The sequence below is a fragment of the Melitaea cinxia genome, chromosome 14 (genome assembly GCF_905220565.1).
Source record: "Melitaea cinxia chromosome 14, ilMelCinx1.1, whole genome shotgun sequence".
Taxonomy (NCBI): domain Eukaryota; kingdom Metazoa; phylum Arthropoda; class Insecta; order Lepidoptera; family Nymphalidae; genus Melitaea; species Melitaea cinxia.
In genome coordinates, this window is record NC_059407.1 from 5930863 (window position 1) to 5953259 (window position 22397).

The 22397-nt window shown below is 33.5% G+C and overlaps 1 protein-coding gene and 1 pseudogene across 1 annotated transcript; both read right to left on the reverse strand.

Moving 5' to 3' along the window:
* Window positions 1-238: 238 nt before the first annotated feature.
* On the reverse strand, window positions 239-903 carry LOC123659873 (annotated as a pseudogene).
* A 12513-nt stretch (window positions 904-13416) lies between these two features.
* On the reverse strand, window positions 13417-20756 carry LOC123659959 (WW domain-binding protein 11). The gene is made up of 11 exons (XM_045595115.1): window positions 20527-20756; window positions 20324-20449; window positions 20113-20210; window positions 19773-19919; window positions 19132-19245; window positions 18164-18325; window positions 17628-17851; window positions 16576-16721; window positions 15847-15972; window positions 14287-14481; window positions 13417-13683 (listed from the first exon to the last, which is right to left on the reverse strand). The coding sequence occupies exons 1-11, from the start codon at window positions 20588-20590 to the stop codon at window positions 13475-13477; spliced, it is 1611 nt and encodes a 536-aa protein (XP_045451071.1). The 5' UTR covers window positions 20591-20756; the 3' UTR covers window positions 13417-13474.
* Window positions 20757-22397: the final 1641 nt, after the last annotated feature.

The window sequence follows — 22397 nt, forward strand, 5'->3', positions numbered from 1 at the left end:
GTTTTCCAGTGTTTCACATTATCTATAATAACTTACCTCAAAGTAAGGGTAATTTTATACACGTTTTTTAGTTATTCTAATATATTTTTTATTTATTTTTATTTAGTTGCACACTAAAAACAAAAATAAAAAAACATACTGAATAAAGTGCAAAGGTCTTACTACTGATTATATATTTACAAATTATTCGATTGTTGTAATTTTAAAAATCAGGACGGTAATGAAAAGCATAGATAATTTAATAATTTTTATTATAATTATGATCAGGCAAAAGATGCTTATCTAACGGACTTATACCCAAGAGATCGTCGTCATCTTCATCTTCCATATCATCTTCGTCATCAGAAGTGTCGCTATCGTCTTCCACTTCAATTATGAACCTGTCCATCTCGCTGTCAATAACTTGGCCATCAGCGTAATATTTTTCTTCCAATTTTTTCACGTGCTCACATTCTTTTCTCCATTCTACTTCGGTGATCGTTGCAAATGCTTCTTCTGTGATTTGGACGATTTTATTTGCTTCCTGACCTAGGTTTTTGTTCAGCAATTCGTCTTTTTAAGACACTCCATATCAGCTCTATGGGGTTTAAATCGCAGTGATAAGGTGGAAGCCTTACCACTTTATGTCCATGCGCCTCCAACATTACATCGGCTTCATAAACAGGCGGTTGTTTGTGCTCCTTTATTATTTGAAATAGCTGGGCTTTTACCATACTTGGCAAGTAAGAAAGACCATTACTTGTTATCCAGTTTTGCATTTCTGCCTTTCTGCTTGACATTGTGGGTGCTTTGTTAAGCTGCACTGTGTGGTAGGAGGCGTTATCAATCACCACAATTGATTGAGGAGGCAGATTTGGTATAAGCTTTTTCATTAAGCCACTTATTAAAATTCATCTTATTCATATCGTCGTGATAGTCGGCCGCTTGTGATTGAGATCTGAAGATCAGTTGAGCATTGGGTATGAAACCCATAGCACCACCCGCGTGGACGATAATCCAACGTGGCCCTTTGGAGTCTGATGATAATACACCTTCTTCTTGCTCGCTTTGCCAACATTTTCCGGCGCAATATGTTGAATGTATATATGTCTCGTCCTCTCCATACAACTGGGCGATGGTTTCCAAGACGATTATTTCGCAATTCTTCCAGGTATCGATAACGGCAGGCGACAATATCGTATCTCTTCATTAGGACTTTTCTTTTGGATCCACATTTTTTAAAATAAAATCCCATATCTTTCATTATTCTCCACAAAGTGGTACGACTTCCTTTGAAATTTATTACCTCGCTTCGCATTTCATGCAATAACTTTGTTAGAGTGGGCAACTCCTTTTTTACGGAATAAAATTCATGTATTTTATGCCTTATAGCACACCAGTCGAAGTCATCCAGTTCGATTTTTTTAGGCCGGGGGCCGGTTTTGCGTGGTGTTGAAACCTTGGTCGAAGTGCTGGCTGCGACCTCACCTTCTTTGGTGATTTTAGACACAGTTTTTTCGGATATACCTAAAAAAAATATTTCGGTTTATTAATTATTTTTTTAAATATTTGGTTTGTCTATTGTCAAAGTAATACGTAAACCAGCATTAGTCACAAGTACACATGCTTGCCTAGGTCTTAAAAATAATTACCGTTAAAAAAATGTTAGTTTAAGTGAGGAAATTATTATCTGCTACTGGTAACCCTATTTGACTAACCTGTCATGGCGGCGACACAAGCCTGAACACATCTTAAAGGAATTAATGGGGCATTATTACGTTTTTCACGTTCACAAAACGTCTTCACCTTTAACACCATCATTCTTTCACCACTTTTCAAATTTTTGGGCATGATTTCAGTCAAAAATCAAATGAAAATAAACAAATCTTCTTTAACAGTCTTCTCGCGGCAATGAATTTGAAAGAGAGTGGAGTTCAGTGGGCCAACATAACGCCATAGGAACTATTCGTTGAAACGCATTCTATGATAGAATTGTTCCTGTTCCACGCGGACTAAGTCGTGGACAGAAGCTACTATTTAATAAAACTAATAAACAAATTTGTAAATTAACACACAATAGTAACAACAGTGAAATCACATTAACACAAAAATATTTAAATTCTTATCAGCAATCGAAAATGTTTAAGGTAATGTTTTTATTTTCATTTTTAAATGTAATCTAAGATTTAATGTAATATAAGAGTTATATGACCGCCGTTTGAACCTGTAGAGTTTTTTTTTAAATCCTTACCTATTTCCAAATCCTTAACCTACGCATTTTCCGATTTAAAATTAACTTTCAAACTGTTTTTAACTGATTTAAATATTGATTTCACACCAACTACAGAAAATACATTGACTCAGCAGAACATGACCACGAAAATTTGTCTATCGCACTGAGTCAATGGAATAAAAAAATGATAATTATTTTCTAAATAGTTTTTCGTAATTCGTATTATAAACGTAATCCTCATTCTTGATCATAAATTTTGCGCTTAGTGACATAATCAAAGATTTAGGAAAATCAAAAAATAATATTTATACGCGGGTCGTATATAAAATACCTGCATGAGACATAACTTACTTTGTGAAAAAGAAAAATCAAACCAATCTTATGTTATCGTTTTATCGTCAACTAAAAAAATAAATAAACGTTTAGGATCATAATCCACCTCGAAAGGATGTTTGCATAAATTAATTAATCAGTTCTATTTTATTTAATTTTTTTGCTTTTGACATGGCCGACATTTATTAATTTAACGAGCGACCCGTCCCGGCTTCGCATGGGTGCAAAAACTATCAGTGTTTTTCTACTATATTATGCATGTATTATACATACTATAAACCTCCCTATGGAATCACTCTATTTACTAAAGAAAACCGCATCAAGATCTGTTGCGTAGTTTTAAAGATCTAAGCATATTGACAGCGGGAAGCAACTTTGTTTTATACTATGTAGTGATATTGATATAATTGTGTTTGCTCGCAAACGAAAAAAAACCGACTTCAATCACATCGACGAGTAATACAACATAGATCGACGAAAAAATGGTCAAGTAACTACGCGTTATCAAAGATTACTCAAAAAGTAGTTATCAGATCTCGATAAAATTTATATGTGACCACATGATAAACATCAGCTTTCGATTAAATTAAAAATTACCAAAATCGGTACACCCAGTAAAAAGTTATTGCGAATTTTCAAGAGTTTCCCTCGATTTCTCCAAGATCCCATCATCAGATCCTGGTTTCCTTATCATGGTACTAAACTAGGGATATCTCCTTTCCAACAAAAAAAGAATTATCAAAATCGGTACATCTAGTAGAAAGTTATGTGGTATAATACAACGTAGGTCGACGAAAAAAGCGTCAAGTAAAAACGCATTATTAGATATAACTCAAAAAATTTAAATAGGACCAATTGACACACACCACCTTTCGATTAAAACAAAATTTGTCGAAATCGGTCCACCCGGTCAAAAGTTCTGATGTAACATACATTAAAAAAAAAAATACAGTCGAATTGAGAACCTCCTCCTTTTTTGGAAGTCGGTTAAAAAAGTAAATCGCCTTGTGAGGATTTGGTATTCTCGTCAAAATTATATAAAACCGTCACTTCGTTAATATGTATATAAAAAAAGAAAAAGAAAACCTAATTTTTTAAAACTTAGGCAATAAAAAACACATAATGGTAAATACTTACCTACATAACAACGAAGTCGAAGCGCTCGAGTTGAAATGAGAAGTTTCATAAGTCATTTGAATTTATTAATTTATTTTTGGCAGGGTAACAAATATAAAACAATAGTCAATTGCAACATATTACTAAATTTCTCTTCAATAGATCAAGTTGTTTGTTAACTTAGGTAAGCAAAGATTGATAAAACTAATAATAGAACACATCCTTATTGCTAATAACCTGATTGTACAATGCTGTTTTAATTTGGAAAGATGTAAATATACAGTAAAAATTCAACAAATTACATAGCTTGTTGACACAATGCTGACGGTTATTAATTTTGAATCAGCAATCACAAATAATATGACACAGTGCTGTAAGGTTAAATTAATGTCACGTTAGTTGCTATTTTAAAATTTGCATTAATGTGCATAAACGAAAATAGACATTTACGTAACAAAGGTAGCCAAGGTTTAGTCCACCTATAAATAATAATATGTATATGAAAATGTTCAAAATATATGACGCGATTTGGGGAATTGTAACAATTACACGATTCCGCCTGTAATATCCCTCTGCTGGGATAGGCCACCTTCTCGATGTAGGAGAAGGATCGGAACTTATTCCACCAAGCTGCTACACCCCAGGTTAGCGGATATATTCTCTACCACTTTTAACGATCGCTAATGGTAGCGATATGTAGGTGTATATGATAACATTCGGGACCAACATCTTACATGGTCTAAGAAGTACGGTGGGGACACGTACAAAGACAAACACCCATATCAGATACAAATATTTGTACAAACACCTACTGTAACCATCATCCTGAGCGGGAATCGAACCAGCAAACCGCCGGCAATTAGGCGCCTACACGACACACGCATCACTACGGTAGAACGGTTGTTATAAGTAACAATATCATTAAATAACCCTTCCTTGGCAGTCGGATAATTAAGAACATTCCAAACTCTCACACAATTTTTTTTTGCACTTAATCGTTTATAGCTGTCAGTGAAAAAAATAATAATAAAATTTAATTGTGTGGTGTCATGGGACACCCAGGAAGAAACGAAGTTCCTTCGGATAGTATACAAGCAATACAATTAAAAAAAAAATGTTGAATTTTATATATATTTTCTAGTTCTTGATTTTTTTTTTAATTTTGTTGATTGGTTTTTAATTAAGTACATAAAAGTATTTAGGGACCTGTACTGACACTTAACAGGAAGGTTAAGTTTAGGAAATTTAGTATTTTAGAAAATAACAAATACCGTAAAATAAAATAAATTAAACAAAATAATAATAATAATTCAAACTATTAAGTGAAATAAAAAAGCATATATCTCTATTTATTTTTGTCGACAGTATAAAATTACATAAATAATTTTAAGAAAAGTTTACTAGTAATATTTTAGTTTTACAAACGTCATATTATACAGACTGATATTACGTCACTTCCGTTATATATTTTTCTTACGGTTTTAGTATTACATTTCTTTCAGTTCGGTCGCGCAGCCAAATGTCAAGCCTGCCGTAAGGAACTTCGTTCCAATAAAGTAAACGTTTAACAGCCTGCGGTATTTACATTGTTAAAAGGCTAAGTTTTATTTCCTTGTATTATCAGGTTATTGACGCGACATTGACCGTTGCATTTTTCTACATATTTCAACAATATGTACCTACGCGTCCACCTATATAAGTTTAATTTTGCAAACTTGTAATAATCTAAAATAGCAAAATAGATCTATATTTAAACTTGTGACTACCAAAACATCATTTACCACAACATTAACCGAAGCCTTACAATTACCGTAATACTTACCACTTCACTGCACAGTACCACAAACGAAGTTACCTTTACCAAGAAATAAGAAGTGGTTTAGTAAATAAATGTTTTGTTATTAAGAAATAAGATGCAGTTGGTTCTGAAAGGAACTGGTTCGTTAGCAAGAAAAAGGACATGCACTCAGTTCTGACAAGAACTACTGTGAATTATCACAGCAGGCCATGTAAGAAGCGGATACACCATCAACCACATGCAGAAGTCTTTAGTCCAGCCTGCACGTCTTTTCCACAAGTTTTACATCGTCGCGATGTGTCGACACGCCGCCGCCGCCATGGAGCAGGCATTATAATAAAATTACTGTGTTTAATTGCAAAACAAAAAAAAAACAATTTCAATTAAATCGATAAGAACATACAACGTAGAATATACAACCAGTGACGTAGCGAGATTAACTCGCGCCCGGGGCACAATACTTTTTTAACACAAAATCGAAACCCATATAATATATCCAGCATTTTTTTATTTTGCGGACCATTTGGCGCCCCTTCGTAAGTAGCGCCCGGGCATGATGCTCCTTGCACACCCCTTCGCTACGCCGTTGTATACGTTAGGTAGATATAAAAAATAGTCAAATAAATATGTGTTATCAAAGATTACTAAAAAAATAATGATCAGATCTCGATCAAATTTAAATGGGACTATAAGACTTGTCTTACTTATCATATCAACTTTTGAATAAAACTAGAATCATCAAAATCGGTACACCTAGTAAAAGTTATGAGGTATAATACAACTTAGTTCACAACTGAAAAGCACTTGTCCGATCTCGATTAAAGATCGGACAGCTGCAAATTTATATGGGACCACATGACAAGCACCACCTTTTAATTTAAAAAAAAATAGTAATCAAAGATAAAATTCTGAGGTTAACATAAATTTTAAAAAATACGAATTTAGAACCTCCTCCTTTTTTGGAAGTCGGTTAAAAATGCATTCAAAACACATGCAACAGGTAAGGTATTGTCTTAAAATAGCAGTCGTGTATGCCTTTGCGTGTATAACTTGATAATTGCAAAAGTGTTATACCTAAGTGAGAACAAAATATTAAACTGATTGTCTTGATAATCAGAATAAACAAAGTAACAAGTATAAAATTACTCGTGATAATTACATGGATCAGGTTTTTAAAAAACGTTTAAATAGTAACTGCAAAAAAGAAGTGAGTTACACATTTAGACTTCTATTGTTTTAATATTTACTAAAGTCCATATAAAACAAATCTGTAAATTCATTGGTACAACTTTAATACATAGGTAGCTCAATGTATGATTATATATGTATGATTGTGGTTGTGAAGTATAAATCAGCTACCGATAGTAGTGCTCTGTATTGTTTGAGGAAGGATTTTTTTCATAATAATAATCAGATATTCTCTATGCATTTTCGTGTTTGTGTGTGCGAGGTTCCCACGGTACAGCCAAAATTTGAATTAGTAGTTTGTTTTCTTTTGTAAAATTCCCAAACATTGATTTGTCTTGTAAAATCAATAAAGATACGGACGTGGCACCACTTTTTAACCGACTTCCAAAAAAGGAGGAGGTTCTCAATTCGACTGTATTTTTTTTTTATCTATGTTTCATCAGAACTTTTGACCGGGTAGACCGATTTTGACAAATTTTGTTTTAGTCGAAAGGTGGTGTGTGCCAATTGATCCCATTTAAATTTATTTGAGATCTAACAACTACTTTTCGAGTTATATCTAATAATGCGTTTTTATTGACGCTTTTTTCGTCGACCTACGTTGTATTATACCGCATAACTTTCTACTGGATGTACCGATTTTGATAATTCTTTTATTGTTGGAAAGGGGATATCCTTAGTTTGGTACCGTGATAAGGAAACCAGGATCTGATGATGGGATCCCAGAGAAATCGAGGGAAACTCTCGAAAATCCGTAATAACTTTTTACTGGATGTACCGATTTTGATAATTTTTAATTTAATCGAAAGCTGATGTTTATCATGTGGTCACATATAAATTTTATTGAGATCTGAAAACTACTTTTTGAGTAATCTCTGATAATGCGTAGTTCCTTGACTATTTTTTCGTCGTCGATCTACGTTGTATTACTTGTCGATGTAATTGAAGTCGGTTTTTTTTCGTTTGCGAGCAAACACAATTATATCTTTAAAACTTGAAACAGTTGTCATTTTTATCCGACTTCAAAAAAAGGAGGCTGTTCTCAATTCGACTATATATTTTATATGTTACATCGTAACTTTTTACTGGTTCTGCTGATTTTGATGATTATTTTTTTATCGAAAGCATGTGCTAGTGCTTATCATGTGCATATTTAATTGATTGTTTTACTTATTATACTACCTACGTCGTAATACGTTCCGATGTCATTAAAGTCGGTTTTCGGTTGGTTTTGACGTTTACCTAACAAACACCATTATAAGATTTTATTAACATGGTTACTTCTATTACGAAAATTATTCGAAAACGGGATATTTACCATGTTTATTATTTTCGCTTTGCGGAGCTCGATATTTCGACATTGACTTCGAATGTCTTGATCACGAGACTGAAGTTTGCGGGTAGATGTTGACGGCTTTAGCTGTGTCCATACCGGACTACCTCCTTGGAGTGTCCCCTTTGAAAATGCAGTAATAGGTACCTAGTTAGTTTGTACACTTTCCACTTAATTTACTTGATTTTAGCTGAGGTGATAACAAACACAACCGTTTACTTTTATAAGCCATACAGAAATTGAACATATTATGTTAAAAATACAATAAAGTTTTTCATAAACATTATTCCATTGTTTATTGTTACAAAAAAAAGTTCAAAGGTTATATTATTATTTATGATTAAGGTTTTAAGTATTATTCTTGACATTTCAGAACAAGTCTGTTGCGGTTAAATACTGTGGGTTAAAATAATATAATGTGTATTTAAAAGGAAAATATTAATGGAGTCGAAAACCTCAATAAAGTAGAAATTTACTTCGTTCGACTTTCGTGTGCTAACACAAAGATGTAGACTTTAGAAACACGTGTAGGATCTCAAGCCAGCCGAAAGTCCCCCGACCCCGAGCCGGCCACCCCACTTACCTATATGGGACGCTCAACCGAACCAGTCTACCGTCTGCAAAATGGGGACACAGGGTCCAGGAGCGTCCCACCTTCAAGCCAGACAGACCTGACTTCCAACGCCCGGGAGCAACGCCGTTGGAGGTCAGGCCTGCCCTACCTCAAACTATAATTTAATATACTTTTATAAAAATAATTTTAAAAAGAAAAAAAGAACATTGAAATATTTTATTGTTTAAAATAAATGATTAAGTCATTATATATATCATAGGTATTCAGCTAAAAATAAAAATTAAATACCCACCTAGGTATTTTTAATTGAAATGAATATGAATATAGCCTGTTCCTCTTTCGCAGGCAAACTTGAATATTTACCTTAGAGTTTCTACAAAGAGAATAAAAAAAAAATAGTTTCGGATAAACTTAGAGCTTACTAATCATCTGACTTGAATAAACAAATGTATAAGTTGCTATGTATTCCGGGTCACTAGCAACATCAATTTTCATTTAAACGGGATCGTTAGTGGGATTATTATTTTCAAATTCCTGATATTTTGGTGATGTTCAAGACGCTACAATCACGTTCGGGGATATCAAAGTAATCCTGTTAAGTTCCGTTTCAATTGATACTTCCCTCTATAAACCATAAAATAATACATCTTTAAAGTGATGTATAATATGATCGATGAACACAATTCTCTCGTCGCCGATCTGCTCTTCTTATTAGTTATCTCATATAGTGCCATGAATGGTGACATATCACGGGTTATATACCTATCACAGGATTTCATGACAGGCCGTATGTATACATACCTATATAATTAAAGTACCTACAACACAAAATTTACTTTGCGGAGGTAAAAAAATTCCGATGCGCATGACAGTATTAAATACCAGAAATAAATAAGTAGATACCTACTCACTTCCTCAGTTATTATCTGCAAAGCAAATTAAAATTTCAAGAAATCTATAAAATAACGAAATAATTGTACTCGATATCTTAAATACTTACCTAAGAATGAAAATACCATTGTGAATATTTTGCCCAATTTTAACACTACAAAGGTAAGTTACGTGAAGGTTGACAATTTGCCATTTAAATTTTAATTTAAACAGCTCACTGTTTTAAATATTTCCGTCAATCCTTATTCCATTAATGATTACAATGACTGAATAGGTGAAGGTGGTTTTTTATATACCAGACGCTACTTGAATATTCAAAATTCCTTGAAGTACCATACATTTTAAGACAATAATTATTACATTAATGAAAAAACTTTTTTGGATTTTAGCGCAGTTTATTAAGTTTTTTAAATGTCCGACATTTCGAATACTTTACAATAACCATGGTCACGGGTTTATACCAGTATGTAGTACTTTGCTACGCGCTGGCGCAACGGTCACAGCATTAGTTTGAGGCTGTTGCGGATTAGATTCCCGTACATGACAAACTATGTGTTTGCCGTGGTGTAGGTGTTTGAGCAGTCCTTGTGGGTATCCCCACCGTGCCTCGGAGTGCACGTTAAACCATCGGTTCCAGTTGTTATCATGTACGGTGCGATCGTTACTCATAGTAGGGAATATATCTGCCAACCCGCATTGGAGCAGCGTGGTGGATTAATCACTGATCCTTCCTACATGGGGGAAAGAGGGTGTACAGCACAATATGTTTGATATTGTTTCTATTTATTTCGCTGACTTTGTGTGCATATTGAATTTTTATCTTGTTCCAGCTTTTTCAGTTGATTTTCTATTAGTTATTCTTCACGCAGGCGGGTCTTTTGTTTATTTTTAATTATTATTTTATTTATGTCTTTTTAGTCAGACAAATTACGTAATCGGTTCAATTCATTAAAACAGTTTACATCATGTGGTTGATTAAGTAATTTTTTAGGGTCAAGAGAACTGATAGCAAGCCCGGAGAAAGATTTCACTCTGCTCAAAGCAACGTAAGCCTACCCCCCGTGGGAGCTCGTGGCGGAGGTCCTTGCCGAGACCTACTCATACGTCTCGGGTAGGAGGGCTCTCGGTGAGAACCTCACGTTGGACGGGATCCTACGGGTGCGCCGGATGGGGCAAGAAGCATTAATGCGGAGGTGGGGGGAGGACCTGGTGGAGCAGCCGTATGGCACACGCGTAACGGCTGCCTTGCGCCCGGTCCTTGAGCGGTGGATGCGCCGTAAGCGCAAACCCCTCACCTTCCGTCTGACGCAGGTTCTCACCGGGCACGGCTGCTTTGGTGAATACTTGTGTCGGACGGCCCAAAGGGAGCCGACGACTGAATGTCACGATTGTGGCGCGGCGGTGGACTCTGCCCAGCACACCCTCGAGGTGTGCCCGAGATGGGCGGCGCTACGTCGCGATCTGACGACAGTCCTCGGAGGGGACTTGTCACTGCCGAGCGTTATCACCGCGATGCTCGGTGACGACGAGTCCTGGAAGGCGATGGTCTCCTTCTGCGAGACAGTAATGTCCCAGAAGGAGAACGATGAGCGGATGAGAGAGGGGGCCGCCGACGAGGCCTCTGTCCGCAGGCGACGAACGGGGGTGCGTAGGAGGCGCTACTTAATGCGTCTCCAGTAACGCCCCTGTGCCCATGTCGGGCCGGGATGGGAACCCGGTCCTGCTAGACATGGCGTCGTCGGGATTGTTCAGAGGTGAGCCGGACAGTCCCATGGAGGAGAAGTCTGGTCTTTTCGCCGAGGCCAGCCTGTCGCTGGAGGGATCCTGTTGCCTGCAGTTCCGGGACCCTCCAATTAAAGCGGCTGAAGGCTCCCGCAGGGGTTTTGGTCGGTAGTGCACCCCCAAGTGCTAAGCCGACATACAGTCTAGGAATGCCTACCCGGGCATCCTGGATATCACCCGTAAATGGGTTACCCTGCGATATAAAAAAAAAAAAAAAAAAAAAAACGTAAGCCTGACCTTTAGCAAATAGGTGACTGCTTAGTCAACAACTATTAGTTTTAATATAATGAAATTATTATTAAAATTATTTGTTTGTATTTGGTATTATGTATTTGTTATTGATTTTATTAATGTAATTGTAAATTGGTGTGACATTTAATAATTTTTATTTGTAATTTTAATTGTATGTTTTTTTTTAACCATTGTATTTTATTAGAAAGGCTACACCCCGAAGTTGATCGTCGCCTAAGAGGCGAGTTTGACATGGCACAGGCGTAGGAAAGAGTAAAGTCCACATTTTTTAAACTTTAATATTGTATTTCTGTATTAGTATTACGGTAATAATAATCATCATATACCTTTTTAAAATCCTTGTATTGTGCCCTTCAATTTGATACACATGTTGTAATTCGAGAAAAAAAATTTTTTTTTTCATTAACTACAATGGCTTCGCGCAGCCGCCATGCTTGATTTTTTTTTTAATGTCACCTATATAAGAACACTTGGGCAGCTAAGACGAACCTAACGATACCTCAATTAAGTAAATCCGTTCAGTGGTTCTGGAAATATGAGGTACTAAAGAATATTACATACATACAAGATACGCGCGAAAAACAAAACCCTTCCTTGGCAGTCGGGTAAAAAATGGCAGTGCTGTTTTTTTACAATCAATACGGCGATGACCGCAGAGTACCGAAATGACACTGGTGTCATCTAGTGACCTTGACGTGTAATTTTATAAAGGTTCTTTTATTCACATAAAAATAATGTTGTTAACTGACTCTTTCCAGTAATAAATAACATTACTTTTAGAAAATTTTGTGAAATGTCATTTTTCCATTTAATCGACGACATGTTATAGACCTACCCCACCCCAGCCTGCAAAATAATGATATTTGTAATAAAAAAAATACTAATCGACAGATTTTCAATTGCTCAATTCAACTACGTTGTCCTTTTAAACTGCTCACTTTAAATTATTTAATTAAAAATCAATAAAGTTGTTGAAAAAAATTCATTTATCTATATTTTCAAACTCCTATATCTTTTGATGTATACAATATTTTGAATTGCTCAAAGTGTTAAAAAACTGCTCAAGTTGCATTTATAATTGCTCAAGTATAGTTTGAAACAGAACTACTTGCCTTAATTTTTAAATAAATATAAATAGTTTGAACAGATAAAATAATGATATTTGTAAAAAAAAAATACTAATTGATACATTTTCAATAGCTCAATTCAACTACGTTATCCTTTTAAATTGCTCACCTTAAATTATTTAATTAAAAATCAATAAAGTTGTTAAAAAAAATTCATTTATCAATATTTTCAAACTCATTTTTTTGGCTTCCCATCATTGTCTATGCGCATCAAAAGATATAGTAGTTTGAAAATATTGATAAATGAATTTTTTTCAACAACTTTATTGATTTTTAATTAAATTGTTTAAGGTGAGCAATTTAAAAGGATAACGTAGTTGAATTGAGCTATTGAAAATGTATCGATTAGTATTTTTTTTTTTTTTTTACAAATATCATTATTTTATCTGTTCAAACTATTTATATTTATTTAAAAATTAAGGCAAGTGGGTCTGTTTCAAACTATACTTGAGCAATAATGAATGCAACTTGAGCAGTTTTTTAACACTTTGAGCAATTCAAAATATTGTATACATCAAAAGATATAGGAGTTTGAAAATATAGATAAATGAATTTTTTTCAACAACTTTATTGATTTTTAATTAAATAATTTAAGGTGAGCAATTTAAAAGGACAACGTAGTTGAATTGAGCAATTGAAAATCTGTCGATTACTATTTTTTTTTTATTACAAATATCATTATTTTGCAGGCTGGGGTGGGGTAGGTATGTTATAGGGGTAAAATTCAACAGTTAATTAATCTGTATTGTCATAACGGTACAGTATATAAATATTAAAGGTAATAGAATTATATAGATTAAAAAAAACAACGCTATTCAAAACTATTTTAATGAAAATTCCAATATAAAGTGAATCAGTTTATTTAACTCTATAACAATCCCTCCATTTCCTTCATGAACTGCATATATGCATCGTCCTTGCTGGGTTGTTTCGGTTGTTCGGAAGGTCGCGGTAGGGCGGACTTGAGGTCGGGCTTTGCTCTTTTGTCCTCTCGCTTTACACGTAGCGCCGACGGTACAAAACGAGTGACGTCCGCTGATAAATTTCTGATCTGAGGTTTCGCGCTTATTGTTGCTCCTGATATTAAATTATTTATAAACATTAATATATGTACATTATTAAACCAAATATAGTCAATAAAAATAATTTAAAGCTTGCATATAGTACATGCAGCTAAAATAAAACTAACATGTGATGTACTTTTATTCTTTTTTTTTTATATGGCGACTCTCGTCTACCTAATTTTATGATTATTTATCAACGAATCTTTTTTTTTAGTATTTTTATATCATATATTATATAAAATATGTAGAACTTTACTTGCGGAAAATTGATATGATTTATTTTAATTTTGAACTTGTTTTTTATCAATAAATATGAAGAAAAAATATTTAACAAATATTTACGCATAATTTTATAGTGACCATAAAATACAAAAACATCCATTTTAACATTCAATTAGGATAGCTTAGGCACATAACCTCAGTAAAAACTGTTTAAGTTTTCACTGAGATTAAGTTAGGATGCCACCAATCTTATTGATTGGTGGTTTGAATTGGTTTGTATAAGTTATTATTACATATTTTGTGTACAAGGCAGGAATTCAACAACTCAAAATATTGACCCTCTAAAGTTTACAGTGAACAAGTTAATAATTATAAATAACAAATTTTATTAGACCTTGAACCGCATCTTTCTTCGATATCAGTTGAGGAGCAGCAGTCAGCACGGAGACGTGAGGCGGGGGCGGCGGTACCAGCGGTCTGAACAGGCGGGGCGGAGCCCCAGGGGGAGGGCCCGGGGGGCGCAGGACTCCGCGCGTCGGGAGGCCCGGCGGGGGACCCGGCGGAGCCCCAGTTGGCATACCGGGTACGTCTGGGACGATTAAACAGAATTGATACAGAAGACGTGAATCTTAAACGAAAGGAGAACTTGTTATTGGTAACTCTTATTTATACAAACTGGAGTTTAGTAGGTAATAACAGTGTACTTTGGCTTAATCTATTGTAGAGTTTTCTAATACTCACCTAAGATCTAGTTTTCTATAATACTTATAAAGACTCAAATATTAATTAACTCCTAAGCATATTTCATAGCAATTCATAAATTCCTCGATAATATAGCTTGCTAAAACATTTTCAGAAAAAATAAATACTGTTTGGAGGTTTGGAGAAATATGGTATTCTTTAACAAGATCATTTTCTTTTTTACCCAAAATCCTAACAAGTCAAATACTAATGTATAACTGTAGCTAGTATATGTATATGTATGTTTGTATGAATGGATGTATGGATATTTGTACCTCTTTCACGCAAAAACTACTAAATGGATTGTAATGAAAGTTTACGATAATATAGCTTATACATTATATAACACATAGGCTATATTTCTTAAAGATAGTGTGTGAATTGTCTAAAATATAACGATAATGATTAAGTAAGTCGGAAAAAATCTGCCATCTGCGAGCTATTCTTGCGTCCGCTGCAAAAACTGTAGAGTTGAAACGTATATAATGTATAAAAGAAATGTTTATCTTAATTAGTCCTACAAAAAAGTCCGCAACAGCATATATCTATCTTTTATGAGTAAGCCATTATCTTAAAAACAGTGAACCATAAATACAATAAAAGTTGATAATATATTTATAATACACATTTGGTAGTAACAAATTGATTTTTATGTCACAGAACCAATTTAGATGAATTTTGGTATATAGATAAATAAATAAATAAATATCATATAACATACCCACACAGTCCTCTGTTCCTATGGTAAGCGACTTAATGCTTGTGTTACAGGTAACAGCCGACCGTTATAACTATTCCTTCTAATAAACACACACAGAAATAATACATATATAAATACAAATATTATATTACACCCAGACTCAGGCGGGAATCGAACCCGCGACCCGCAGAACAGAAAGCAGGGTCACTACAAACTGCGCCAACGGGCTAGTCAAGATAAAGAGAGAGCTACTCGAAGTACTCACTAATCCTACCTACCAGCTAGTATGTATACTGGTTATATATATATACTAGTTATTGTAATGAAACTTGATACGTAGATAGCTGGAGATATAGAATAACACATACTACAGACTATTTTGTATCCCAACGTCCCTACGGGATCGGAATTTACGCGGAAGGCGGTTAGTATATACAGTTATAAACAATAACCAAATTAAGAAAAATTTTTGGATTAATAAAGCTCCTAGATTATAAAACTATATTTTTATACTTGTCAATCCATGAGGAAGGGGCCCTGGAGCAGGCCCTGGGAGCCCTCCGGGGGGAACACCGGGGGGGACACCGGGCGGGGCTCCGGGCGGAGCACCTGGCGGGCGCAGCATAGGGGGGCGAAGACCTGGCAAATGAAAAGTAGTATTGGAAATAGCAGCGAAATTAAAATTTAATATTGGAACAACTGATTAAAATATATTTAATTAAAAAATACAAATACAAAAATACGTATCTATAACGATTTAAGTTCACTCATTGTTAAAAATAATTATTTAAAATTACTAAAATTTGTGAAATTTGTAATATTTTGGGTCACGATTGAGCTTGTAACTTCCCACTGCTCTTTCATGTAGAAGAATCGAGTTTAATCCACCACGCTGCTCCACTGTGGGTGGGCGTGTATACTCCCCTTTCTATAATCTATATATATATATATATATATCTATATACCTATAATCCCTACTTTCGAGTAACTATCACGATCAGGTGTATATGGTAACAACCGGGACCGACAGCTTTACGTGTTCTCCAGGGCACGGTGGGGAGACCCACAAGGACAGATATCCAAACCGGAAACAAATATTTTTACAAATATAAATATCTGTGCCGAACGGGAATCGAAGTAGCAAACTGCCAGTGTTTAGGCGCCTACACGGCACACGAACCACTACACAAGAGCTGTGAATAGTTACAAGGTAAATCAATTATCAATTATGCATGTTCTTACCTGGTGGTAACAACGGTGGAGGCATCTGTCTCATTTCAGCACCGGGCGGCTCCAGGGTGAATTCATGAAGTAGATGAGGAGCTTGTGATTCTGTGTCGCTATCCGAATCACTCTCTCTTCCTGTGGTACGCTTGAGAGCACTCAGTCTGTAAGAATTAGTATTAGTTTATTATTTTACATCTTACTTGTATCATATCAAAATTTTGTGTTAATATTTTCCATACTAATTTGTACATTATTATTATCAACAGAAATAAATTTTCAAGATTTTCGCTGTAATTTTTATTCAGCTCCTATTGTTTGTGGTTTGATGTTATATAACCTATAACCTTTCTTGATAAATAAGTTATACAACACTTAAAGAATTTGTCAAATTGGGAGTAATGTATTTATTATAACAAATTCTTCAGTCTATAATCTCTGGTTAATATTATATATAGTTATATAATATTATAAAACGAAAAAGTTTGTTTAAGTAAACGAGCAAATCCTAGGTACTCCTGATTCTAATTGAAAAATAATTTTTGCTATGGATAGTCCAATTATCGAAGGATAAGGCTATGGGCTATTTCTTTTTCCTCAAATTAAGGCGTGTGAAACCGAGAGCACAGCTAGTATTAATATTTCCATATGATAATAATAATAATATAACAAGTTTAGGCATATGTAATAATTGATAAAATGTTAATTTTGTATTCAAATATAATTATTGTCACGGTAACGAAATTTGTTACAGAACCATTCCAAATTTTAATTTTATAGAAGTCGACTACAACACAGATACGTATTTTATATGACATATAGATGAAAACTACTTTGGCATCAATCAACTAAGAAGAATATTACCCCAAAATGTGTAAAACCACAAAAGATGCAAATTTACTTTTTATTTTTATTGTTAAGGAACACAAACAGTTAAAAATAAACACATAAACCAAAGCTGTGTCCACAAATAAATTTAACACAATAAGCCTTCGCTAAAACTATAAGCAAAAATAGTTTTATTTTTTTATTTGTTCTTCAAATATTTATCTCAAATAATTATTGTTTACCTTGCATTCAAATCAGCGGCTCTGTCTCGTTCCCTCTTTTTATGTACTTCCTCCATTTCCTTCATAAAATCATCAATATTCTGCCCAGAGAGAGCCAACATTCGTTGTTGTAGTGACGTTGGTTTCGGTGCTGGATTCGCTGGGACAGACGTTGGTGATGATGGGTGATCATCCTCCATAGCTTCTCCGTCAAAATCTTCTATCGTTTGTTTCTTTTGCATTGGCTACAATTGAATAATAGGTACATCAATTATATTGTACCTATTTTAATGTTGAATACACAACAAAAATGGTTTTAAAAAAACTTATTTTTGATTATGCTTTTATGTTTCATATCTTTATAATTTTTAAGATTATTTAATAATTAAATAGCCAACAAATAAGATCCTAACAGACATACTTTAGTAGTGTACTGTAAAGAAGGATTATTTTAAATTAGATGGGATGAATAGTTGTTAACCATAGTGGTATGAAAAAAGTACACTTTAGTTAACAAAAATTGTAACACATAAGTTTCATTATATTAATATGCATACATAATCTCCAGGTGGTCCTTCATCGGGAACATCAGAAAAGCGAAGAGTTTTCTTTCCTTCCTTGTGCTTAATATTCATTTTCATATATTCCGAAATTAATGTACTAAAGTCTGGAGGTGGACCAGGAGGTACACCTGGTGGCTCTACACCTAACGGTCTTTCCTTAAATATAAAAAAATAAACAATGTTATTGAAAATAAAACTATATAATTCTGTATGTATCAGAAAAAATTGTTAATTAAATAAATACTAAATAAATAAAATATTATCTATAAATAATATCAAACAAAGGTCCTACGCCACATCTGTCTGTCTGTTAGCGATTAACTCAAAATCTACTAAACTAATTTCAATTTGGTTTACACAACAGAAAGTGATTTATGGGGAAAATTTATATGCATAATTTATTAAGAATCAGTGTAAATTTGTAAAATATTACGATAATTGTTAAAAAAATTGGAAAAAATGAAATCATCTAGGAATGAGTTGGAAAGATTAAGCCGTCTGGGAACTTACACAAGTTTGCTGTTGTTCAGGTCTTTATATGCAAAGAAAGGGAGTGCCACTAATAAGTTATATAAATAAATAGACTAATGCGCACATTCTACAGCATTTATATTAACTACTTCACTTTCTTGCATCTCAAAACCAAGCATTATTTATTATAGCCTCTGATAACAAAGCATTTTTACACAAAAACAATTTATTTCAATTCAGATCAGTAGATTCTTAGATCAGTAATAACTATACAAAAACAAACTCATATAATTATATGGTGTATTATATGAGCACAGATTAACTATTGCCATTTTATTTGCAACAAATATACAACATATTTTTTTTTTAAAAAGAAGATAAAAATATGCCCGTCATCACCGCTGTTGAATAATGTTACTATCTTATTTACAACACAAAATCAGATAAAATAAAAAATGAAAAATAAAAAATTAAAAACATGTTTAGCTTACTCTATAAACAGAATCTTTTTTTAAGATTGGTCTAACTGGCAAATTAGGATGCACAGTATCCATTGGCAGTGGTATTTGTGATGGAACATTGCCATAAATCAGATTGTCGGGAACCTGAAATAAAAATACTATTATTACAAAAGCAAATTACTTTTATATATTTCTTTTGTGATACAATAAAATAAACCAAAATTACTTATCATTGTATATATTAATAGATGTTTTTGAATATACACTATATTTATATATTACACGCAAATAATTGTATAGATAAGCCAATGTGATTCGACAAATTTGAAATTGCACCATATTATTTAACCTATTCATTGTTTGTATTATTATCATTATTTTACAACATAAATATAGGACCATAGGACATTATTATATTTTTCATTTGTGAACAAATATTTGAATTTTAATATTTAAGCGTAACCATTAATCCTTGTTGATCTCGAGAGCTTCGAAGAATATGTAAAGAATTTGAGGTCATCATATAAAAACTGGATAACAGATTACTGTTATCTGTTAATTACTCTAAATTGGTTAAGGTTTAACTCATAGCCAACTTACAATTATTACACAATAAATACACAAAAATAAAGTAAATAATAAATATTCATCAATACAAAATAGTGTCATACTTGTAAAGTAGGCAGAGGAATGTCATCTATTTGAACAGATTGGGCATGTTTAACGGATTCATAGTAAGATATTAAATGTGCGCGTCGTTTATCATATTCCATTTCTTGACGCTTTAGTTCCACCCACTTTTCTGGATCATCCTTATCCTGAAATAATTGAAGAAATACCTTTATTGTCTAACATCCAAATAATAATTAATCAATCTGTCATAAATTTTATTATTTCAATATTTATTGTATTATCGCTTCAATATGTAACACACTAGAAATATAATAAATACTATACTATAACATAATTTGCTATTATTTATTACTATAAAATTAAGTTTTTACTACTTACATACATCTTCAAAACTCTATCAAACGTCTCTCTTAACTTTTTTCTTTTTTCCTTTAAAACTTTTTCATTGAGTGGCGATGGTTGTAATACATTGTACTCTGTAAATGAAATCTTGTGAGAAACCCTTGTATATTATGGCTATAAAAAATATTATAATGCTTTAATATGGCTTACTAATATAGGAAACAAGTAAAATCATGCTTAAATATACCCATTTCGTCGATTTTTTGTAGTTCTTCTAGGATTTGTGTAGGATCTTTCATTTTAAGCACTGCCGCTCGAACCATCTGTCTTTGCCTCTTATTTTTCTTCAATTCCTTTTTTCGGGCCTCCTTACCTGAATAATTAAGCAAAGCATACAGTTGATAGGGCTAAAACCCTCAAATTATAAGTTAATAATGATCGAATACGTACGTGCTTGATCCGTAGGGTTCATGTATTTACCACTCTTGGTGGTATTAATTGATCGTCGCCCCATGATGTACTTAAAATTTATTTATCTCTTAGCTACAAACATTTAAAATTATATATATATAAAGTTTTCTATCTTATTAACTTATAATAAACAAAACCCAGGCCCGCAGTTTGCTCCATATACATCATGTCACTAATAGGCTGTGTGACCAGATTTTATTTAACGAATCTACTGCTTGTGGGGGTTAAAAACTACTAAATTCTACCAAAAGAGAACGAGAAAATATTAAAAGTCGATTACATGTTTTAGCTGTTGTGTTACAACGAAAAAGTATAATATTGTTCTTTTGATTACAACGACAAAACAATAAGATGAACAAAGAAAACACCGTAAATTAGATAAATCAATGTTTATTACCCAAAATTAAAATCTACAGAAAAATAGGTATTTTTAAATTGTGATCGAGTTATGGTCATTATGTTGGATAACATTGTTATAAAGCTGTTTTGAGTCCATTAATTTGATTTGAAAGCCCTATTTCTTAGCATCTATAAAATATTCTACTTTTTATTGAAATTTTGTGTTTCACTTGGTATTGATAACTGTGGGAAGCCCCTACATTCCATGAACAATATTATTGAATCCTTAGTACCTATGAAATACAGCTTAAATTGGCTTTTTTAATAAGAGGCTCGTATAAAATGCCTCTGGGAAATACCATAGTCTTGGGTAGCACATGTGCGATGTATTAAAAAGTTACGTTACTTAGTAAGGTACGAAATGCAAAAGTACCAAACGTCAATCGCTATTCGGACCTAATCGGACTAATCGTACACTGTAATAGTACTATCAACTGTATAATCTATGTTACTTGAACTACGTTCACCGCGGTCCGACGAGTTTGTATTGTACGTCTATGGATCCGAGTATCACACTCTCCGATTGTCCAACTGTCCGACTGTCCGAGATGATGTTATTAGTACCTTCGTACGACGTTGGTTAGCTCTAAAATGAAACAGAGTTATACAGCAGAACGGTACGAACGAACGAGTTACATCGCGTCGCGCATTCTATTCATTTCGCGTTTTAATGTCTCCTTTTGAATCAAAATTTTATGAACATAACGTAAACTATTCTAAAAGGAATTTGTTTACGTTATATTAATGAGAATCAAATAATTTGTATAATGAGGTTAGTTATTTTACTATCGTATTTTTAGTGCTAGAAGACAAAAAAAAATCAAACGATGAAAAAAAAGTATTTGGACCTGTACACTGTTTTGTAGCCAGGTACTATTTATTATCATTTGGTCACTAATATTACTAATAACGTAGTACATTTTTCGAATTGTACGAATAGAGTACCTGACAACGTCCGATTAAGCCCAAGACTAAAGTATCATTTATGTAAAATAAAACTTAAGTACAAACAGTGTTACAAATCTCAAAACTCGTATAATTTAAGTTTTAAGATTAAGTTAATAAAAATTAAAAATAAACCTACCTACCTAATATTTTTTTTTTAATACATGTGGGATTTCCGCAACAGCTTTCCCTCTCGAATAGTTAATATAAGAAATAGTTACAATCCATTCGATGAAAAGGGGAATACCCCGCATTTTTTCGATAGGTTTGCCTATGAAGGAAAAACATGTACGAGTGTAGTTGAAAAGCGTGAATTCTACCAAAATATACCAAATATTTTTTACCTACTAGATACTGTTACCGGTACCTCGAAATCTACCACAAAAGTAGAAATCTACTAAATCTGGTCACGCTGCTAATAGGAATTAGGGTCATAGATTTTTTTTCTATCCGTTATCACAAGGGATAGCCAAAGGGACTAAGCTATACAGCCTCGTCTGATGTGT